Source organism: Leucopleurus acutus (assembly GCF_964270905.1).
Source record: "Leucopleurus acutus genome assembly, chromosome: 11".
Taxonomy (NCBI): domain Eukaryota; kingdom Metazoa; phylum Chordata; class Mammalia; order Artiodactyla; family Delphinidae; genus Leucopleurus; species Leucopleurus acutus.
This window is the reverse complement of record NC_139152.1, coordinates 94,984,576-95,004,421: the sequence shown is the minus strand read 5'-3', so window position 1 is coordinate 95,004,421 and position 19,846 is coordinate 94,984,576. Positions and strand designations below refer to the sequence as shown.

Sequence of the window (19,846 nt, the reverse complement as noted above, 5' to 3'; positions counted from 1 at the left end):
ACTCCTAAAGGCATAGACAGAGTTATGGAGCTTGGCCTTTATTCCATGAGCACTGGGAGCAAAGGGCAGGCTTTCTGCAGGGAGAGTCCAGTCACTTGTGCTTTACTGGATGGGGGGTAGGGGTGGGGAGAACAGAAGGAAGCTGACGGTGGGAGATAAAGGGCGCGTGGACTAGGGCAGAGACCTCGAGATAGAGAGGATGGAAGGGAAACGGGTAAGACCAGCTGGGAGTGAGGAAGAAGAGGACAAGAGAGAGGGCAGGCCACGTGGTGAAGATGTGGCTGGGCAGGGTGGGGCGGGGCATGGCAAGAATGGGCGTGGCATGGCAGGAGGGGCGGGGCGTGGCAAGAATGGGCGGGGCGGGGCATGGCAGCCGGCCTCACCTGTAGGATCTTGCAGCGTTCTGACAGGCAGTCCATGTCGTCGCACGGCTGGTACATGCCAAGCGTCACGCAGTTCAGCAGGATCACCAGCATGCTGATACATTCAAACCACGTGCGCACAAGTCAAGGACAAAACCGCTGGGGGACCGTGTGCACCACCCACCACAAACACAGGGCCACCCCATTTCCCCACAGGTGCCTCCCCTGATGGGTCAACGCCCACATTTTCAAAGACCTTGGAGGCCTTGGAGCCGGCCTACCCCTCTCACAACAGACAGGGCCACATGTGCCAAATGCGCCAGGGAACGCAAACCCCACCAAGCCACCGCCTGCCAGGACCCCCCACCGCCTTGCCCCAGCCTGAGAGTTCCCCTCAGACCCAGAAAGGGAGAGGTCCCCAGAGGCCCAGCTGGCGAGCCATCTCCGGACCACCCCAGCCGCTCTGTCTCTGACCACCTCCCTCTGACTGTCTTTGCCTCCCTTCTCTGACCATCCTTCATCTCCACAACCCACGGCCCCGCCATCTCTGCCCGACCCCTGGAGCTGAAGCCTGCAGAGGGCCCGGCCAGTGTGGCTGAGGTTGGCTGGACACCCTGTCCTTCTCTCCTCTCCTGTGGCTGCGTTACAACTCATGACCAGACTCAGGCGCGTCTGTGCCTAGGCCCTCCCCAGTCCCTGCACCAGGCGGGGTGGGGCTCAGCCGCCTTGGGCCTGTCCGGGCAGAAGGTCTCCTGCAGCCACCAGCCTTGGGCAGGGCCTCAGGGGCACGTGCTTGGACCCAGACGAGCGGGCTCCCCAGGCTAGGCTGCTCTCCTCACTAACACCCTCCTCCTTCCTGACTGGCTCCTGCCCAGTCTTAGAACACAGCCCACTGATGTTCAGCCCCACTCCTCCCAATCCACCTAGAGTCCTAGAACCGGGGGGGCCAGAGCTCGAAGGGACCTGAGGGCCTGGGTCATTCATAAGTTATCTTGCTGACATGCTCATGGTCTTTATCGACTACTAGAACCGACATTCCAGGGGGACGGGGGGGTTACATTCACAGCCCTGACAGGGACAGGCATCTAGGAGGAGTTCAGTAAATGTCTGTTGTGATTAAGTCAATCTCTCTAGGCACTGCCCACTCTGACACCCAAGATTCTTGAGTGTCCTCAAATGAAAGCCCTGGACCCTCAATTTCAAAGCCCTTGCCCTGAGCTCAGATGTAGCTATGGAGGCCAGACCCCTAGCCAGACCCCATCCAGTGCAGGGGGCGGGGAGTACCTCTTGCCTGATGGAAGACGGACCTGGTTTCCTTGGCAACGAACTCCCTCCCATCCCCGGCCCTTGCTCACCTTGGGATGCTGCCTTCCCTCCCGCCTTCCCCTCAGACCCTCCTCGCCCCAGCCCTGCCCCTTCCTGCCCCCCCAAACCTCTGTCACTCTCCGGCCACAGCCTGTAATTAACGTCAGTCGTTGCCAGGGCCCCCTTCTAGCCTGAGCATCGCTCCAGCAGCAGCTTCATCATTAATTAAGGTTTTTGAAGTTCAAAAGTTCTAATTACCAGCGAACGTCCCCCACCCCCTTGCCTTTCCCCCCTGCCTGTTGTGCTCGCTCTCCTTCCAGCCACCTCTTCTGCTCCCTCTGCCCTTCCCGCCAGTTTCATGTTCAAAGTGCACTTGGCAGGTGTCTTCCTGGCACTCCCACTTCTTCCTCACCAAGGCCCTGAGCAGTGGAGGTCAGCAGGCCCATTTTACAGATGAGGAAAACTGAGACTTAGAGAAACAAGGGGCCTCTCCTAGGTCACACAGCTGGAAAGCACCGGTGCTGAGGTTCACACCAGGCCTGCTCTCCTCTGTAACGGAGGGCCCATCTCTGCCTGTGTCTTCACCACCCCTCTCTGAGGCCTCAGCCCATCCTCAGCGTCTCTCACCTGGACCCTGCACAGTCTCCCCGATAGCTTCCAGGTCTGGTCTCTGCCCCTCCAATCTGCCCCGCACACAATCCCCAGGCACTTGCTGTGTGGCCAACACTATCCGAGCTCTTTGCACGTGTCACCTCATTTAATCCTCCAGCACTGTTATAAGCCCCATTTACAAGTGAGGAAACTGAGTCACAAAAGGGAACACAATTTGCCCAAGGACCCCAGCTGGGTAAAGGCAGAGCTGGGATACAAACAAGAGCCTGCTTCTCTCACCCCCAAGCTATTTCATCTCTGCCAGATTCACGTGGCTGAAGCACAGCTCTGAGGCTGCCTCTCCCCTGGTCAGAAAGCTTCCATGGCTCTCCATCGCCTTCCCTGGTCTGACACTCAAGGCCTCCTGCTTTCTGACCTCACTGAACTCTTCTGGCCTTACCTCCCACCAGCCTTCGCATGCATTGAACTTCGTGCTGTCCCCAAGCATACGCTTTGCATGTATTTTCTTCTACCATCTTTACTAGGCAAACTCCTACTCATCCTTCAGGTGACAGCCCAGGTCATTTGTCACCTCTTCTTGAAGCTCCCCTTGAAGCACCTTTCCCCACGCACATAGCGGTGGCTCAGCGCCCTCTCCGGAAGTGCTCACACCCACCTGGTCTAGCTCGTATCACAGTAATGAACTTGGCAGTGATCACGACTACTGTATGCCAGGCCCCTAGGGGCATGGCCCCAACGCTCATCACAGCCCACTGGGGGCAGGTGGAGAAACGGTCTGGAGAGCTGGAGTGACCTGTCCAAGGTCACACAGTCAGTAAGTGGCCCAAGCGGTCTGGCTTAGTGGTGCGGGAGCCGCCGCCACGGGGGTGCCTCTGTGGCTCATCCCTCGAAGGGGCTTCACCTCTAGATTGCTCAGCGTCAGAGACGGACAGTCTCAGCCCTGCCCCGAGGCGCTGGGGGAAATCCCAGGTGGCACAGCCTGGGCCCTTTCCAGGAGCCCATGAGGCTCAGAAGTCAGGCCAGAGCTGGCATCGCTGCCCGTGGTTCCTGACACGCTCCCCACTGGCTTGGGGATCAAAGGCACCAGCCCTCCTTGGAGTTAAACCAGACCGCATGGTGCGGGATCGGAGAACGTCAGAGGGAGTAAAGGTCGTGGGCTGAGCAACGTGGTGGCCTGGCCCAACGCCCAATGGTGCCATCATTAGTCACAAGCACGGAGGAGCTCCAAGAGCCATCAGGCAAAGCTCCGGGGCTCTGGGACAATGTGAGGGAGGACCGAGGCCCAGAGAGGGTGGTAAGGGATTTCCGGGGAACAGGGCAGGCAGGGGGCCTGAGTGCCAGCTCCACGAGGGCAATGGCTTGTCAACGGCCCTGCGTTACCTCCCACAGCGAGGCTCAGGGCCCCTGTCTGGCACCTGAGGCTCTGCAGTTAGGACCCTGCCCCCTTGCCCACTTCGTCACCCAGACTTGCATCCCTCTCTGGGTGACCTTTCTCACAGAACAGCCCCATCCAGGTCCTCAGAGAGCCCCTGATCCCATCCCCCACTGCACAGAGGGGACACAGAGGGGCAGAGAGCATCCAGCAACACGGCGAGCCTGGATCAGAAGTGACCCTCTGACAAGAGACTCCCCGCCCACAGGGGTCCGTGAGTCACGGCTGGATTCCAAACCCTACCCAAAAATCTGCGTGTGTAGCAGCCACTAGGCACAGGTCCCCACCCCGCTCCCAGCTCCACCCCTGCCCCCATCTCAGCCCCACCTCCTGCCAGCCCCGCCTTAGGACCAGGCCCATCTCCCCGCACCCCCTGCTCTGCCCTCAGTGCCTCCTGTGGCCCTCAGAACTGGGGCCTCAGAGCCCAGCAGTGAATTAATGCCCACCTACTGAGCCCCTGCTGTGTGCCCAGCACCAGGTTAGCGACAGCGATCATGGTAACAATGGCAAACACATCTCAAGTGTTCTTGAGTGTTTGTCTGCCAAGGAGCTTTCTCATCAAACAGCATGTATTATCTCATTTAAACCTTACATGCCAGTCCAGGCCTTCTTCCCAGGGCCCCAGAACACAGAGCCCATGTAGCCGTGGACTGAGGACCGGGGCTTGTCATCTGTGTGCAACAGGGGAAGGCCCGGTCCTTGTCAGCCTCTTCTAGAACAGGGTCCAGAGTTTCCCATTCTTTGGCTTTGGGGGGAAAATAAAAAAGCCACCTCACCAGCAAAGGACTGAAAATCCCAGGCTGCTGTTATCTGCAGTTTACTTAACATGACCTTGAGTAAGAATAAGAGATTCCTTCACAAACCCTTTAGACAATGGCTGTCTTCCAAGTGCTGAACGTTCGCTCACAGCCTTTAAATACAATCAATCAATTCAGGCCTGGCAACGTGGAGAGTCGCCCTGCAACTTCAGCCAACTCCCCGCAGCTGGCAGGTACTACTGTTACCCCCATTTTACAGATAAGGAAACTGAGGCACCAGTGCTGGCTCCACGGCTCCAGCCACAGCCACCCAGGGTCACATGGCTGGTACGTGGCAAGGGCAGGATTTGAACCTGCTTCTGTTGACTCCAAACCCCCTGTTCTCGGCCACATGCTCTCTGGCCCCAAGCACAGGGCCTGGACTGGCATGTGCTCTGTGGAGTATTGGCTTTTCCCTTCTCGCCCACACCGGCTCCTCCCGACTGGGCCTGGGTCAGCAGTGCGGGGTCAGGAAGGGGGACAGTCCACCCCCGCCATGGCTGGGAAGGAAGGACCTGTGTGCAGGAGATGGCAGGAGGGGAAGCCAGTGAGGAGAGGGTGCTGGCCTCAAGGCCCCCAGTAAGAGCCGAGCTAGATCAGTACCATCTCCACCCCATGCCTGGCTGCTGTCTTAAGAAGGCCGGGGTGTGATCTGGGAGGACAGGGTCACCAGGGAAGCCACAATGCCGGGGGCCCCCTCAAACCTGCCACTTCCCAAAGAGAAGAACGACCAGCTGGGCAGTGTCCAAAGCCCCAGCAGGCCCCTCAGGGCAGCCTCCCTCTCCAGGAGCCAAAGCCAAGGGCTGCACAGTTTCCATGGCAACCACCACCCTCCATCCTGTAGGCCCAGCTGACAGTCATGGTTTCCGTAATCTGGGGGGCTCTGGGAAGGTGGGTGGGGGGTGGGAGTGCTGGGTTTGGCTGGGGCAGCCAAGTTTGTTTTAATTTTTGTCAAATCTGAAATCAGATCCATTTCCCAGGGTGCATCTCAGTTGTCTAAATAAATCAAGTGGAGGAAGGGGGCCGGGAGCTGCATCCTCGTGGGCCAGCCCTTATACAGCATCCCTCCCATATACAGCCCCAGGGAGTCCAGGGATGGGCACGCAGGCCTCGGCCCTTCATAGACCAGGGCCTGAGGTCCCAGATCCCTGTTCCTGGGCCAGCTCTTTGATCCTCCGAGGCCAGGTTCACGAGCATCCATGGAGCGCCTGCTGTATACCTGGCCTGTGCATCATTGTACTGAGATGAGCCAGGCTCACTCCTGCCCGGGAGATGTCCAAAGTGCGTCCATGTTCCAGGACCTGCCGTGGTGTGAGGCCACGTCGTAACAGTGGTTACCATTTTGAATGTCAACTATGCTCCAGGTCCTGGGCTTTAAAGAGGATATCCATTCACTCATTCGTTCATTCATTCGACCGGTCTTTATGAGCAGCAACCACTCTGGAAAGCTGCTTGGCAGCATTTATTAAAACTAAACATTGGGGGCTTCCCTGATGGCGCAGTGGTTGAGAGTCCGCCTGCCGATGCAGGGGACGCGGGTTCGTGCCCTGGTCCGGGAAGATCCCACATGCCGCGGAGCGGCTGGGCCCGTGAGCCGTGGCCGCTGGGCCTGCGCGTCTGGAGCCTGTGCTCCGCAATGGGAGAGGCCACAACAGTGAGAGGTCCGCGTACCACAAAAAAAAAAAAACTAAACATAAGCCTATGCTAGTATCCAGCTGTGCCACTCCTCGGTCCATACCCCAGAGAAATGCCCAAATAAGTCCACAAAAAGGCACGTGCGATTCTTAACAGCCCCAGCCTGGGAACAACCCAAGTGTCCGTCAAGAGGAGAATGAGTCGGCAGGAGATTTCAACTGGGGATGATTTTGGCCCCCAGTGGACATGTGGCCATGTCTGGAGACATTTGTGGTTGTCACAACTGGGGTTTGAAGGATGCTCTTGGCACCCGGTGGGCGGATTCCAGGAATGCTGCTCAAAACCCTACAATGCACAGGGCAGCCCCACTGCAAAGAATTGTCCAGCCCAAAATGTCAACTGTGCCGAGGCTGAGAAACTCTGTGGTACGTCCTTTTGATGGAATACTACCCAGTGATGAAAAAGAACAAACTGCTGCAGCAGCACGGATGGAGCTGCCAGGCGTAACGCTGGCAACGGCAGCCAGATGCCAAAGAGCAGAGAGTGTCCGAATCCAACTACACGAAGTGAAAACGCAGGCAAAGCAAACCGATAGGGAAGGAGGTCAGAACGGCGGTAACTCTGGGGGAGAGTCCATCGCAGGTGGGGGTGAGGGAGCTTGCGGGGCTGGAGATGTTCTTCTTGACCTGAGTGGGATCACAGGAGTGTGTGTATATGGAAAAATGCCTTGAGCTGGACATTAAGATTTGTGAGCTCTACTGCAAGCACACTTTATCTCAATAAAAAGTGTAACAAAAAGTGATAAAGAATCACAGCTATAAGGAAAAATAAAATGCAACAATTAAAAAAACACAAGCACCCGCTGGGGCACCAGCTGTGATGGACCCCCAGGGCACCTTCACCACAGCCCTGCAAGAGAAGGGTACCATCCTTGTTTCACAGACTTGCCCAAGGCCACAACAAGGGACAGAACCAGATTTGAACCTCACTCCATTCCATCTTTGTTTAAAGATTTGTTCTGTCCAAATCCACGGCAGCCTTGGGAGACAGGCACGGCAAACATCAACACACCCACTTAACAGATATGAAAATGAAGGTCCAGAGACTGCAGGACTTGCCCAAGGTGTCACGGTTGTTGAGCTGAGGCAGAAAATTGTTCCACAAAGTGAAGAGACCCGCTGGGCAGATGGTCCTAGGCCTCTCTCCACTTACATGCCTCTAGCAACAGGGAGCTCCCCACATGACACACAGCCCTGCCCAGGCTGATTGGTTCTGGTTATAAGCTGTGAAGCCTCAGTGGGCTGAGATCCCTTAGAAGGAATGAGCTCTCTCTTCCTTGTCCCTGTCCCCAAGCCCACTTCTTAGAGTCCCTGTAATTTGACAACTCATTGAATTTGGCCAAAGTCTCTGATTCCCAGATGCCCAGCAGGCCTCCGTGCCCAGTGCAGACAGCTGGAGTGGGGGAGGAAATGGTGAGGGAACTGGGGCCGTCAGCTTGGAAGAAAAGCTGGGATGGATGGTCCACAGCAAAGAAGCTCCAGCCAAGTACCCTCACCAGACGCCACACCTCCTCCATCGCTGAAGAGAAGGGCAGGGAAGGCCCCTGGGGGTCCAGGGTCCCGCTGTCTGTGAGCTGCCCCAGCCTCAGGAGCCCATCCACAGAGAAGGTGCACTGCAGGGGAGCCTCCTGGAGTCCCAGGCAGTGGGCGTGGATGCCTCCCCTGGGCCCGCCCGGCAGCTTGGGTGTCCCCCTGATGACGGTGTGGTCTGTCCTAGCCTCCCGCCCCCAACCAGGCTGTGCTCTCCAAGGGCAGAGCATATCCGACCCTCTCTGTGCCCAGAGGCCCACCTGGAGCAGCAGCTCAGGGGTATCTGCAGCCTCAGGAGGGAGTGAGGTCCCTGTCACTTGGAGGCATCAAGAAGGCTAAGGAGGGACTTCTACACCAGAGGGATCTGCAGCCTCCCTCCCCACCCTGAGCTCCCCCTCCTCTCCTTTCTAACATCCATCACTCACTATTCATATAATCAGCCCCTCTTCACTGAGGGTCCCCTCTGTCTGGCCCACAGTGGCTCCGGGAACCCCAAAGAAGACATGGTCCCTGCCCTCCAGAAACCATGAGCAAACACTCCATGGAGACACAGACGGAGAAGGTGAGGGCTGGACAGAGGGTGATGACAATCTCCCTCAGCCTCCTGGGGGCCTGTCCCCACCACACATCTCCCCTGCCTGCCCCTGACCACCCACGTACACACGTTCACGTGTGCACTCCCATGGAGCCCTGGAGCCCCTCCCGCACGCACACCATCCTCCACGCCCCCCAGGCCACAGCCCTGGGCACGGCGACCTACTCTCTCCCTGGAGAAGCTCGTGAGCCCTTTCTCAGAATAATGTTTTTAAGTGCAAAATTGTTCTTAAAAGAATGCTTAGTATTAGAAAGGAAGGAAGCCAACTCTGTTAAAATAGTTGTCAAAATATTTTTTAGAAAAACAAATTTGTGATGGGGGTGTGTTTCGTTATCAACACAACGGATAAACAGAGCTGGGGCGGGTCGCATACCGGCTGCCTGGGAAGCAGGGATGAATGTCAACGACATTCCGAGAGCTCTACAACGACCATGATGTGGCACGGGAACATTAAATATCGGTGACTGCTACCGGTGACAGTCGCAGGAACTGCCAGTAACCCCACCGTGCTTGGTTGTCTCCATTCATAATAGATAGAAATGCTCCATTGCAGTCCGAAGTCAGTGAAAACAAACATGCAACTTGTCCCCATCCAAGTTCACAAACCTTAGTTTAAGACCCTCGTTCTAGAAACTCTCTCCTCCTGGGCGCTGGGGACACCACAAGCCCCTGAGCAGATGCCCTTCCTGCTTCGTGGGCTCCACCCCTTGAATGCTGGCCCTTCTCAGGCTCCCCAGTCCCCGATGTCCCTTCTCCATCCTCTGACCCCACACCCTCTCCCAGAGCCTTGACAGCCGTCCCTGGGCTGACCGGGTCCTGTCTGGTCCTGGTCAGGGACCCTGACAGGGTCAGGGTCAACCCTCAACACAGGGTTGAGCTGGGGATCCAGCACCTGCCAAACAAGTGAATGGATGGATGGGTGAATGGGGGACAGATGGGTAGGTGGGAGGGTGGGGGTGCGGCCTTTGGGTAGCTGGACGAATGGATGATTGAATGAGTAGATGGTTGGGAAGATGGGTGAATGAATGCACGGATGTAAGAGTTGGATGGATAGGTGGGTGGGTGGGCAGATAAATGGATGCAGAGATGAAAAGGATGGATGGATGGATGGATGGATGGATGGATGGATGGATGAAGTAAAGAAAGGTGGGTGGGGAGATGGGTGGGTGGGTGCACGGGTGAATGGGGGACAGATGGATGGGTGGGCATATGGGAGGGTGACTGGGAATGGGACTCTAGTAAATGGCAGCTCCAGGACTCAAACCCACGTCTACGGGACCACAGGAAACCCTTCCGGTTGGGACTCACCCTCCACTCCTCTCTGAGGGATTCCCACCCTCAGCCTCAGCCCTCCTCCTCACAAGACCCTCAGCTCCGTTCTTTCCTGGAGCTTCAGGAGATCTCAGGGACCACCTAGGCCAGCGCTTCGGAGCCCCAGCATTATTGACATTTGGGGCTGGATAGCTCTTTGCTGCGGGAGGCGGTCCTGTGCGTTGTAGGATGTTTGACCTTTATCCACTGGAAATCAGTAGCACACCCTCCCCAAGCCGTGACAGCCAAAAGCACCTCCAGACATTGCCAAATGTGGCCCGAGGGCAGAATCACTCCCGACTGAAAAATCACAGTTGATACAGCTCCACCTTCCCTCACCAACAATTTTAGGGATGAGAAAACTGAGACGCAGACAGGAGGAGTGGCCGGCCTGAGGTCATGGGGCTTGCACGTGGGCTCGGCCTCTCTCCCGAGCCCAGCGCCTCCACATTCACACAGCACTTCACCATCAGCCGAGCCTTCTCCTCCTGCTTTCTCATCTAGATGAGCCAGATGGAAACCGGCGCCCAGAGGTCCAGTTGTTTGCTCAGCATCACACAGCAGTAAGCACCAGTGTCAGGATTTGAACTTGGGGAGAGACGAGGGAGATGGGGGGAGCAGAGCACAGCTCCACAGGGCAGCTGGGGGCGGAAACGTGGAAGGCAGCCCTATAGGAGGGCTGGAGGGAGCTGAGCAGGAAGACATTCTGGCTGATTAAAAAGACATATCGATTTCTCTCCAAGGGAAACAAACAGGGCCATTTGTCTCCCACGGGACCATGACGCGGTCTGAGGGAGGCGACAGGTCAAAGTTGGCTTCTGACACGAAGCTGCAGCCCAGGCAGGACGGACGAGTAAAAATCCAATCACGTTTTAAATACCCCAGGAGGGGGCTGACTCTGCGTCAGCCGGCCCTCTTTCCAATCCTCCTGCTGTGCATCAGTCGCGAGGAGGCTTCCCCTGGTCTGGGCTCTCGGGCTTCACGGGGCGGCGCACAGGCTGCCCCCAACCCGCCTCCGCCACCGCCAGCCTGGGTGGCCCACACGAGCTGGCCTCGACTAGCAAACGGGCGATCTCGAGGAGGGCACTGAGCTGCACCCAGCACGGGGGAGGCCCTTAGGGGACGCAGCGCCCGCTCCAGCACAGCCTTCCTGAAGCATCCTTGCACGCTCAGCCTCCACTCCTGTCTGCTCCCTACCCACACCCCAGGCTATAATCAGCAGCCCTGGCGACCCCAGCTTGGCTTGGAGCCTTTGACCAGGCTGTTTCCTCAGCTGGGCTGCCATGCCCCTCTGCCCACTTCCCATCAAAGTCTCTCCTGCCCTGCTTTTTCTCCACTGACGGCACCTGCCGCATCTCCGGTCAGGACGGGCTGACCACTGCAGCCTCCTGGTGCCCTCAGACCCTCAGGGTCCCTCTGCCCGGTCTTTACCTCATTTTTCTTCACTGGAGTATGATTCGGGTGTGGCTCTGCCTCCCCCATCAGGCTGGGGACTCCTAGGGGTCACTGCTGGGTTCCAGGCCTGGTACACCGTGGTCCCACCCAACATGGCTGAACAGCCCTGGGGGCACCTCTGCTCAAGTCTGGAACAGTGTCCAACACTACTGAAGCTGGGCTTCGATAAACACTTGTTGAATCAATCAATCAATCAATCAATCTTCATTATAGGTGCCTCCTGCTTGGTCTGCAGACCTTAGTCTCTCTCCCTCAAGCATCCTCCATTCTGCTCCAGGAGGGACCATTGTAATACATGAAATTACTCATGTCCTGTCCCTCCTGGACCCCCTTAAATGGCTCCCCAGTGCCCACAAGACGGAGAGCAAGCTCTAACCTGACACTTCATACCCGGCTATCCAGCCCCTGCCTCACACTGTTACAGCCACACTAAACTCCTCACTGTTCTCTACACTATTCCCTCTGCCTAAAATACCATCCCTCAACTGTTCTCCTGGAAAACTCCTACTCATGCAGCAAGACCCAGGCCAGATGTCCCCCCTCCAGGTAGGCTTCACTAATGCTCCCAGCCTGGGTCAGGGGCAGCTTCTGCACCTGTAGCTCTCTTTCTTTTTTTTTTTTTTTTTGGCTGCATTGGGTCTTCGTTGCTGCTCACAGGCTTTCTCTAGTTGCGGTGAGCGGAGGCTACTCTTCATTGCGGTGCGTGAGGTTGTCATTGCAGTGGCTTCTCTTGTTGCAGAGCACAGACTCTAGGCTCGTGGGCTTCAGTAGTTGTGGCACGTAGGCTCAGTAGTTGTGGCTCGCGGGCTCTAGAGCACAGGCTCAGCAGTTGTGGCGCACGGGCTTAGTTGCTCCGTGGCATGTGGGATCTTCCCGGACCAGGACCATTTCCCCTGCACTGGCAGGCGTATTCTTAACCACTGCGCCACCAGGGAAGCCCCCTGTAGCTCTCTTTATATATGAATCTCCAGGTGACAGTACCTGAGATTGCCCTGTGAGTCAGGCTCTCCCTGACCCAGCCAGGCTCCTCTAACTGGCCGTCCAGTCTACCCTGCGGACCAATGAGCGTGCAGCATCCACTCTGACTACCGTGAACATCCCCAGGGCATAATTTGATGCTGACTTTTAGTTCTGAGAAAAACAACCTTCTCTACACCAGATGGAGGGAAACGGACAATTTCCCAGACATGTGTTGCTTCTTCCAGCAACACTTGCCGTCTGTCTGGGCATTCCGCTTGGGCCAGGGCTGAAGGAGAAGGGGACACCTTCTCCGAAAGAACCCCTTCCCTGGCGGCGAGCAGCCCCTGGCCTGAGAGTCCTGGGCTCCGGTCTGCCCTGGCTTTGCCGACTACTCAACATGTGACCTCGGGCAGTTCACACTCCCTTCCTTGGCCTCAGTCTCCCCAGCTGTAGAATGGGGAGTTAGCACACTCCCAGCCCTGCCACTGCATGGGAGGAGCTGAGAGTATCTGAGAGGTCATGGCGAGTGGGAAAGTACCTTGTAAACTGGAAAGTGATGAGCAAAAGCCCATCTGAGCCAGGCCTGGGCATTGGAGGCACAGAGTAAAGTGAGAGCCACAGGCCCAGCCCTCTGGGGCCTCACGCCTGGAGGAGGAGACAAGGCCAGCAACAAACGATTCCCTGAGGCAGGAGGAAACTAAGATAGGGAAGGACTGATAAAAGGCTAAGGGAGCCTAGAGAGGAAAAAGCTGAGATCCAGGAAAACTTCCTGTAGGTGGCGGCCAGGAAGCTGGGGCTGGCAGGATTTGGCACCATGGAGATGGGGGAGAGGGCATTGTGGGGGCAGACTCAGCAGAAGCAAAGTCAGGGAAGCAGGGGTGTCAGGAAACACCAGCAGCTTGTTTGGGCTTCAGAGCAGAGTGCGTGAAGGGAAATAGCAGAAAGGCAGCTGGAGGCCAACCAGGTGGATCATGGAAGGCCCTGAATCCAAGCTAAGTGAAACTATTCTGGGGGTGACAGGGAGCTGCTGAAGGTTTTTGAGGGAGGAATGAATAAGCAAACGGAAGCAGGCAGGCAGGGAGGGAGGAAACAGTACCTGACAAATGACAAACCGCTTCCATGCTGGGAGCCCCAGGACCCCCTGATGGTGAAGGCGAGTGGGTAGGAGAGAGGGGGTCCAGGGGAGAGGCTCTCATCCCAGGCTGCCGAGCTTTACGCTCCCAGTTGGATGCTCTTTCCACCATGCAGGGAAGAAAAGGGAGGGTGACGCCAGCTGTCAGTGGGGCAGGAGGGGTGAGATCCCCGGAGCCGCCTGCTTAGACAGGAAGAGGTGGAGGAACGCAAGGCCAGATTTCCCAAGGGCCCAGACACCAGGAAAGGGCTCAGGACAGGAGGGGTGGCGGTTAGATTAAGGAGGACTTCCTGATACTCAAGAGCCCTCAGAGGCCCTAAAGTTCCTTATCAGGAGGCCCAAGGCCCCGTCTGGTGCAGCAGGACTGAGAGGCAGCCCGCCAGAGGCAGGGGGATGGACTAAATGACCAGGGCAGGGGAGCAGGGCGATGGGAGAGGGGACTTCCTGCTGGTGACTGGCCCGTTTCTCTCCCCATGGTTAGGGCTTTGCAGGTTTTCCCCCCTCTCACTCCCCAGCCATCATGCCCTCTCCCCACCTCAACCCTGCAGGAGCCCGCACATTCCCACCCCCGCCAACACCGCTCTCCCTGGCAGCCCAGCCCACAAACTTCTCAGACCATCGTCAAAGACGCAGGGCCCAGGTCCCCGCCAGCCTTCAGGACGCTTGTCCTGAGCCAGGGCACCCAAGCCACCCTAACTCTGAATGCTCCATCATCAGCTCCAGGGTGCACAGAGCTGTCGCTCTGCACTTAACAGTTTGCCCGGTCGGTCAATGCTTGCCCTGGAATTCTCAGTGGACCCCCTGACATTCCCAACTTGGGGGGGGGGGCGGGGGGTGTCACAGAGGCTCCCATTTCACAGATGAGCAAACAGAGGGTCAGCAAAGACAAAGGCCTCTCGGCCAAGGAGCCAGGAGCAGGTCATCATTCATGCTCAACCAAGCCACAGTCCCGGCGGTCACCTCAAAGTCCTTTCCTTCCAACACCAACCCCAAAGCAGCCACACCTCCACTCGGACCCCGCTCTCCAGGCCCCACCAGCACCCTGGGCCACCATCATCCCTTGTCACCATCCCACAGGTCCCCTCCAATGATGGTCTCCTGGCTGACGTCTCTCCAAAGGAGCCAGAGTGACCCTCTCCTGCCCCAAACGGCCATAGCTGTCCTCTGCACATGCCTGGTACATGGCACACACTCAGTAAAGGCTTGTTGACCGAGCTCATGAATGGGTGAGTGAAGGCTGGATGAACAAGATCCCTTTCACCCCCAGAACCAACACACTGAACCCTCACAATGAACAGCACAAGGCTTGGCACCACAGGGCTATGATGAGACCCTGGGCCCTGCCCTCTTCCTGCCCAGTGATGACCCAGGTCAGAGGGTCTGCAAGGCGGGGGTCTCAGCCAGGTGGACTTCAAAGCAAGAGCACCCACAGACCCCATCCTAGCAGCAGAGGGTCCCCCGGCAGGGGACCAGAAGCAAACAGAAGTGGGACAGAGCGGCAGATGAGAATCAGGACCACAGCCATGAAAGCACAGAGCGATGGAGCCCACCCACAAGGAACACGGAGCCCCGCCCCCACAGACACCACTGCGATGCTTCCTGACAAAGGCGGCAGGGAAATGGGCACCCCAGGCAGCCTCTCCTGACTTCACTGCCCAAGTATCCCCAACCTGCAGACAGGGAGACTGAGGGCAAGAGAGGGGAAGTGACTTATCCAAAGTCACTGGCAGCTGGCGGCTCCTTCCCCCCAGCCCAGGCTGGCGCCCTCCCCATGCCCAGCAGAGAGGCAGCCTTCACAGCCCGCCGGCTTCCACCATGCATGGCTGGTTCATGCATGGCTGGTTCGCACCTCAGCAGAAGCGCTGACTCAGCGCTGGCTGGCGCGGGGGAGACAGCAGCCAGGAGCATGCCGGAAGGCAGGGGCTGCGAACTCCTCCAGGGGGCAGCCCCTGGCAGGGCACAGTGAGGTGGCTCCCGAAGGTAGACACTGGAACCCAGGAAGACCCTTGCCCGGCCACCTGGGACTGCAAAGCAAACGTCCCTGCTCCGGTGGAGTGGGGAGAACCCCGTCTCCAGGCTCCGCAGGGGGCAGCCGTGTCCTGGATAAAAGCTGAGCCTGAGAATTCAGAGAAATTGAGGATTTCACGCCAGCTTTACCACATCCTGGCTGCACAACCTGGATAAAAGTTACTCAGCCTCGGGCTTCCCTGGTGGCGCAGTGGTTGAGAATCTGCCTGCTAATGCAGGGGACACGGGTTCGAGTCCTGGTCTGGGAGGATCCCACATGCCGCGGAGCAGCTAGCCCTGTGAGCCATAACTACTGAGCCTGCGCGTCTGGAGCCTGTGCTCCGCAACAAGAGAGGCCGCGAGAGTGAGAGGCCCACGTACCGTGATGAAGACTGGCCCCCGCTTGCCACAACTAGAGAAAGCCCTTGCACAGAAACGAAGACCCAACACAGCCATAAATAAATAAATAAAGTTACTCAGCCTCTCTGAGCCTCTGACAGCACCTACCTCTTGAGGTGGTTATAAGGGTTAAAAGGTGATACTTCAGGCAAAGCGTTCAGCCCAGTAAGCACCAGCTCTTGTTATTATCGTTCCTGAGCCCTCCTCTGTGCTGGACACATGGCTGGGTGCTTTGCAGGAATCATCTCTAATCATCTTTAATCGTCCCATTATAGAGATGAGAAAACTAAAGCTCGGGAAGGGAAACTAGAGTGAGTACAGCCCACCACTGGCCCTTCTCCCACATGCAGCCAGTTACACGCCTAAGAAAGGCTCTCAAAGTCTAATCTAGGGTGGAAAATAGGTTTCCAACTGATTCGTCATGCTGCCACGGGTGCCCTGCTGGAGGATGCTGTTATCGATTAGCAATGTCTGCACGGATGAGGGCATGGGTACTAGCAGCGTAACTGGCACAAATGTTCCTAAATCACAGAGATAGAATCTGATTTTCCCTGGAAACAACGTCCTCTGAAGGCATCATGTTCTACCTAAAGACTTGATGCCCAATGTCTTATTGAATCTACCACGAGCAGCGTTTACTCAGCTGTATGTGAGGGCTCTGTTCCTTTTGCGCACAGGTAATAAGAGTGATAACCACACGTGTGGCAGTTTTTCGAGTTTACAAAGATCCATTTTCGCATTACGTACTGCTTTGGTCTGCAGTGCAATCCTGTGAAATGGGTAAATACCACCGCCGTTTGACAGGTGGAGAAACTGGGGATCAGTGAGGCTAAGAAACTGGCTTATGGTCACACAGCAAACAACAGGCAGAACCAGCCCATGGGTCTGTCTCACCCTGGTTCCCAATGCTTTCCACACTCCACCTACCCATGAGTCAGCACCACGGGAAAAAAAAACAAAGAGCACCATGGACCCCTTGACATTTCAGACCCAGTTTCCTCCCTGCTGAAACCCTGCTGACAGTGCAATGCTCAAGGGCCAGGCCGGGCAGGCAGGGAGTGGTGCAGACATATGGGTGAGCGGACCTTTCCCACCCCAGCTCAGCAGGTGGTGGAGGGTCCCAGCAGCCTCCTGGCTCTCCAGGGAGTCAGGTGGTGACTCAGGGCCTACCTCTGAGCCAGGGCCCCTCAGCGCCAGGGACACTGGCGCTCAGGACAGTCTGTCTGGGGCAGACCTCCCACACTGCCCTGCCCCCTCCCAGGCCTGCTGGTCCTGGTAGCCATTCCCGCTGACCTGACCCCGATGCCTACATGTCCACCCATGTTCCTTCGGGTTCTTGATGGGGAGCAGAATCCTGCAACGTCTGGAAATGCGAAGGGTCATTTGTGGTTGTCACAATGATTGAGGGCCACTACCTACCGATATTTAGGGACCAGGAAAGAACACCAAGTGTCCTGTACTGTGCAAGACAGCTCAGACCACAGAACACTGTCACACCCAAAGTGCCAACCGTGCCCGCATTGAGGATTACTACTGCCCCCTCCCTGAGCTCCCTCCCAGGGACGAGGGGCGGGAGGGAGGTTTCTGGCCAAGGAAGAATCCTGGAACCCTCAGCACCTGATCGATGACATCCCCCTCCCCCCCCCAAGACCCGAAAGCCCAGCCTGAGTGCCCCATGATTAAGCCTCCGCTCCATTCACTACTGGAGACCCAGTGAGGACACTGCCAACACGCCCCCAGCGAACGCTACAGGAGCACCTGCGGTGCGCCAGGCACTGTGCTGGGTGCTGGGGTCCCGCAATGAACAAGACAGGCTCGGTCTGTGTCCTGGTCACCTGATAGCACCCTGGAGGAGGCAAGTGTTAGATTCAGAATCACATACTGGCTAATACGGAAGGGCTAATAAAACGGAGGGGCTAAGGGGGAATCACAGAGGGCTGCCCTGAGGAGGTGGCACTTAACTGTGATTTGAAGGATGCAACAAAGGACCTAGCCAGGTGAAGAGGAAAGGAAAGCATTTCGAGAGGAAGAGCATGTGAGAAGGCCCTGAGGCCTGGAAGAGCTCGGGAAGCAGAGTGAGGTAAGCGAGGCCGTGCTTAGGGGGCTGGTTAGGACTTTGCTCTGCTCCTGCAGGGCAATGGAAACAGGAAAGGGTCTTGAGCAGGGGTGACCCGAGCAGACGAGAGGCAGCAGGTGGATGCAGGAAGAACTGTAGGAGGCAAGGTGGGTGGAGCCTCGCCCTGCGTGCTGGGGTCAACTGTCTCCGGTCCAGGCCCCTGGGCTCCCCGTCAGGCTCTCATAACCCCTGTAGCCGCCACCCACCAAATGGCTCAGCCACTGGGAGCTGGTCACGGGCCAGGGTCTGACTAAACTCTGCCTCCTCAGTCCCGGCGCAGACCTGAGGTTCACACCTGAGGGCTTCCTGAGCCAGCGAGACACTGCACTGACCCCCACGGCCATCAGCAACTTCCAGAACATTCACATCAGCAGGACGCCAGGTCCTCACCCATCCGAGCTCCACGGCCTGAGCAGGGTGTCCCCTGACCCAGCACGAGAGTTGGCTCACCACCACCAGAGCCCTGCAGCCTCAGGCCTCCTGACCAGAGGGAACAGCGGGGCCCCGGGCAGACCCAGACGAACCCAGGCCGTACAAAGGATATGGGTTGCACACCAGCTTGATGCACCAGTTCCGGGGGCTGGTGGTCTGTCGCAGGCAGAAGAAGGCAACGGGCGCCAGGTCTGGGCGAGGGACGTCTGCATCGACTCCGTCCAGGGGCTCCTCCGGGCCTGGAGGGGAGGGAGGGGGGCTCTGGGGCCCGGGCTGCTCCGTGACTCCTGGCTCAGCTGCGGGGGCTGCGGCAGGGGAGGAGGGCAGTGGGGAGCTCTCGGCCATGTCGGCACTGAGCAGGGAGCCCTGCGGAAGAAAAAGAGACGGCGCTTGGCGGGGGACAAGCTCGGCACCCACTCCGCGACCCGCCTCCCCTACAGGGGGACACGGCTCAGACAGCCCAGCCTCGGGCCCCTCGGCCTCACTCTGGCTGTGAGGATTAGGAACGAGCTGGTGGTCCTGGGGCAGGTCTGGTCAACCTTGCTGAGCCTCAGTTTGGGGAGATGAAAAGTGGGGAGAACAAAACATTCTTAGAGTATACTTGTGATATTGTTGGGAGTTGTGGGTTGGTTGGTTGGTTTTTTTCAATGAGACTAGAGCTGTGTATTTATTGCATCATCAAAGTAAAGAAAACTTGCAGGAAAAAGGTGAAAGTGATCGTAAAGACAGACATTACTGCCAGGATGATGTGTGTTACAAAGCAGAGGTTGAGGTGCCGTGGGACCAGATACCAGCGTACCTGGGCAAGCCAGGATGGAATCAGGGCAGACTTCCCCGAGGAAGTGACATCTGAGACGAGACTTACAGCTGAGCCCAGAGGCGCCCCCACCCACTGCCGCGCAACGCTGAGAACCCAGAGCCCTCACACGCCAACCTCTCTGCTTTACAGACGGAGAAGCTGAGGCTCAGAGAAGGGACAGGATGGACACACAGCCGGGTAACCGCAGAGACAGAGCTCCACCAGGGCTGGATGCCTGGGTGTGTCACCTGGGCACCCACCCAGGCAGCACTCAGAAGGGCCCTGTGCTTGGTTTAAAGCCCGGCTGTCACCAACTTGAAATCCTTAATACTTTTTGACCGAGGGTCCCACATTCTCATTTTGCGCTGGGGCCTGCAAATCACATGGCTGGTCGTGACTTGAACACAGAGGTACTCTGACATCCTGGCCTCGTCTAATGCTCACTACAACCCCAGAAGCCTTATTAGGCCCATCTAGCAGATGGAGAAACTGAGAAGGGAGGGGCATGCCAAGGCTACACACTGAACTACGGCTTGTCTAGGGGCCAGAGCCCAGCACCAGCTCACCAGATTCAGTGATGACCGACTGTGGCCTTGCTTAGCCCCCTCCTCAGCCAGCCAACGGCAGGGCCCGCCCCTCCGCACCTCACCCAAGAGGTTACCAATCCCTGAATCCTCACCCACTGGGGTCTCCTGGGCCCTGGCACCCTGGCAGTGCCAGGCTGGGCACTAAGAGTAAGAGATCCCTGGCACCCACCCGGCTGCTGCCTGCGGCCGCTGGGCAGTCAGCTGAGCCGCCCAGAGCTGATACATTTGGACATTTCTCTGGCTCCTGGGGGCAACAGGCGGGAGCTGGTGCCTCCTGCCACTTCGCCCGGCTGGTCAGACAGGCAGAGTTTTCTCCTGAGC

The 19,846-nt window shown here is 57.6% G+C and overlaps 1 protein-coding gene across 1 annotated transcript in view; it reads right to left on the bottom strand.

The window, feature by feature from the left end:
* The window catches only part of CACNA1I (calcium voltage-gated channel subunit alpha1 I), a gene marked incomplete at both ends in the record, with an annotated part of 102,512 nt that extends 84,028 nt beyond the window's left edge, over positions 1–18,484 (bottom strand). Inside the window, 2 exons of the mRNA XM_082849693.1 lie at positions 384–495; positions 18,243–18,484. Of these exons, the coding sequence (XP_082705819.1) occupies positions 384–495; positions 18,243–18,484 (354 nt within the window). The remainder of the gene's footprint in view (positions 1–383; positions 496–18,242) is intronic.
* Between the last annotated feature and the right edge of the window lie 1,362 nt (positions 18,485–19,846).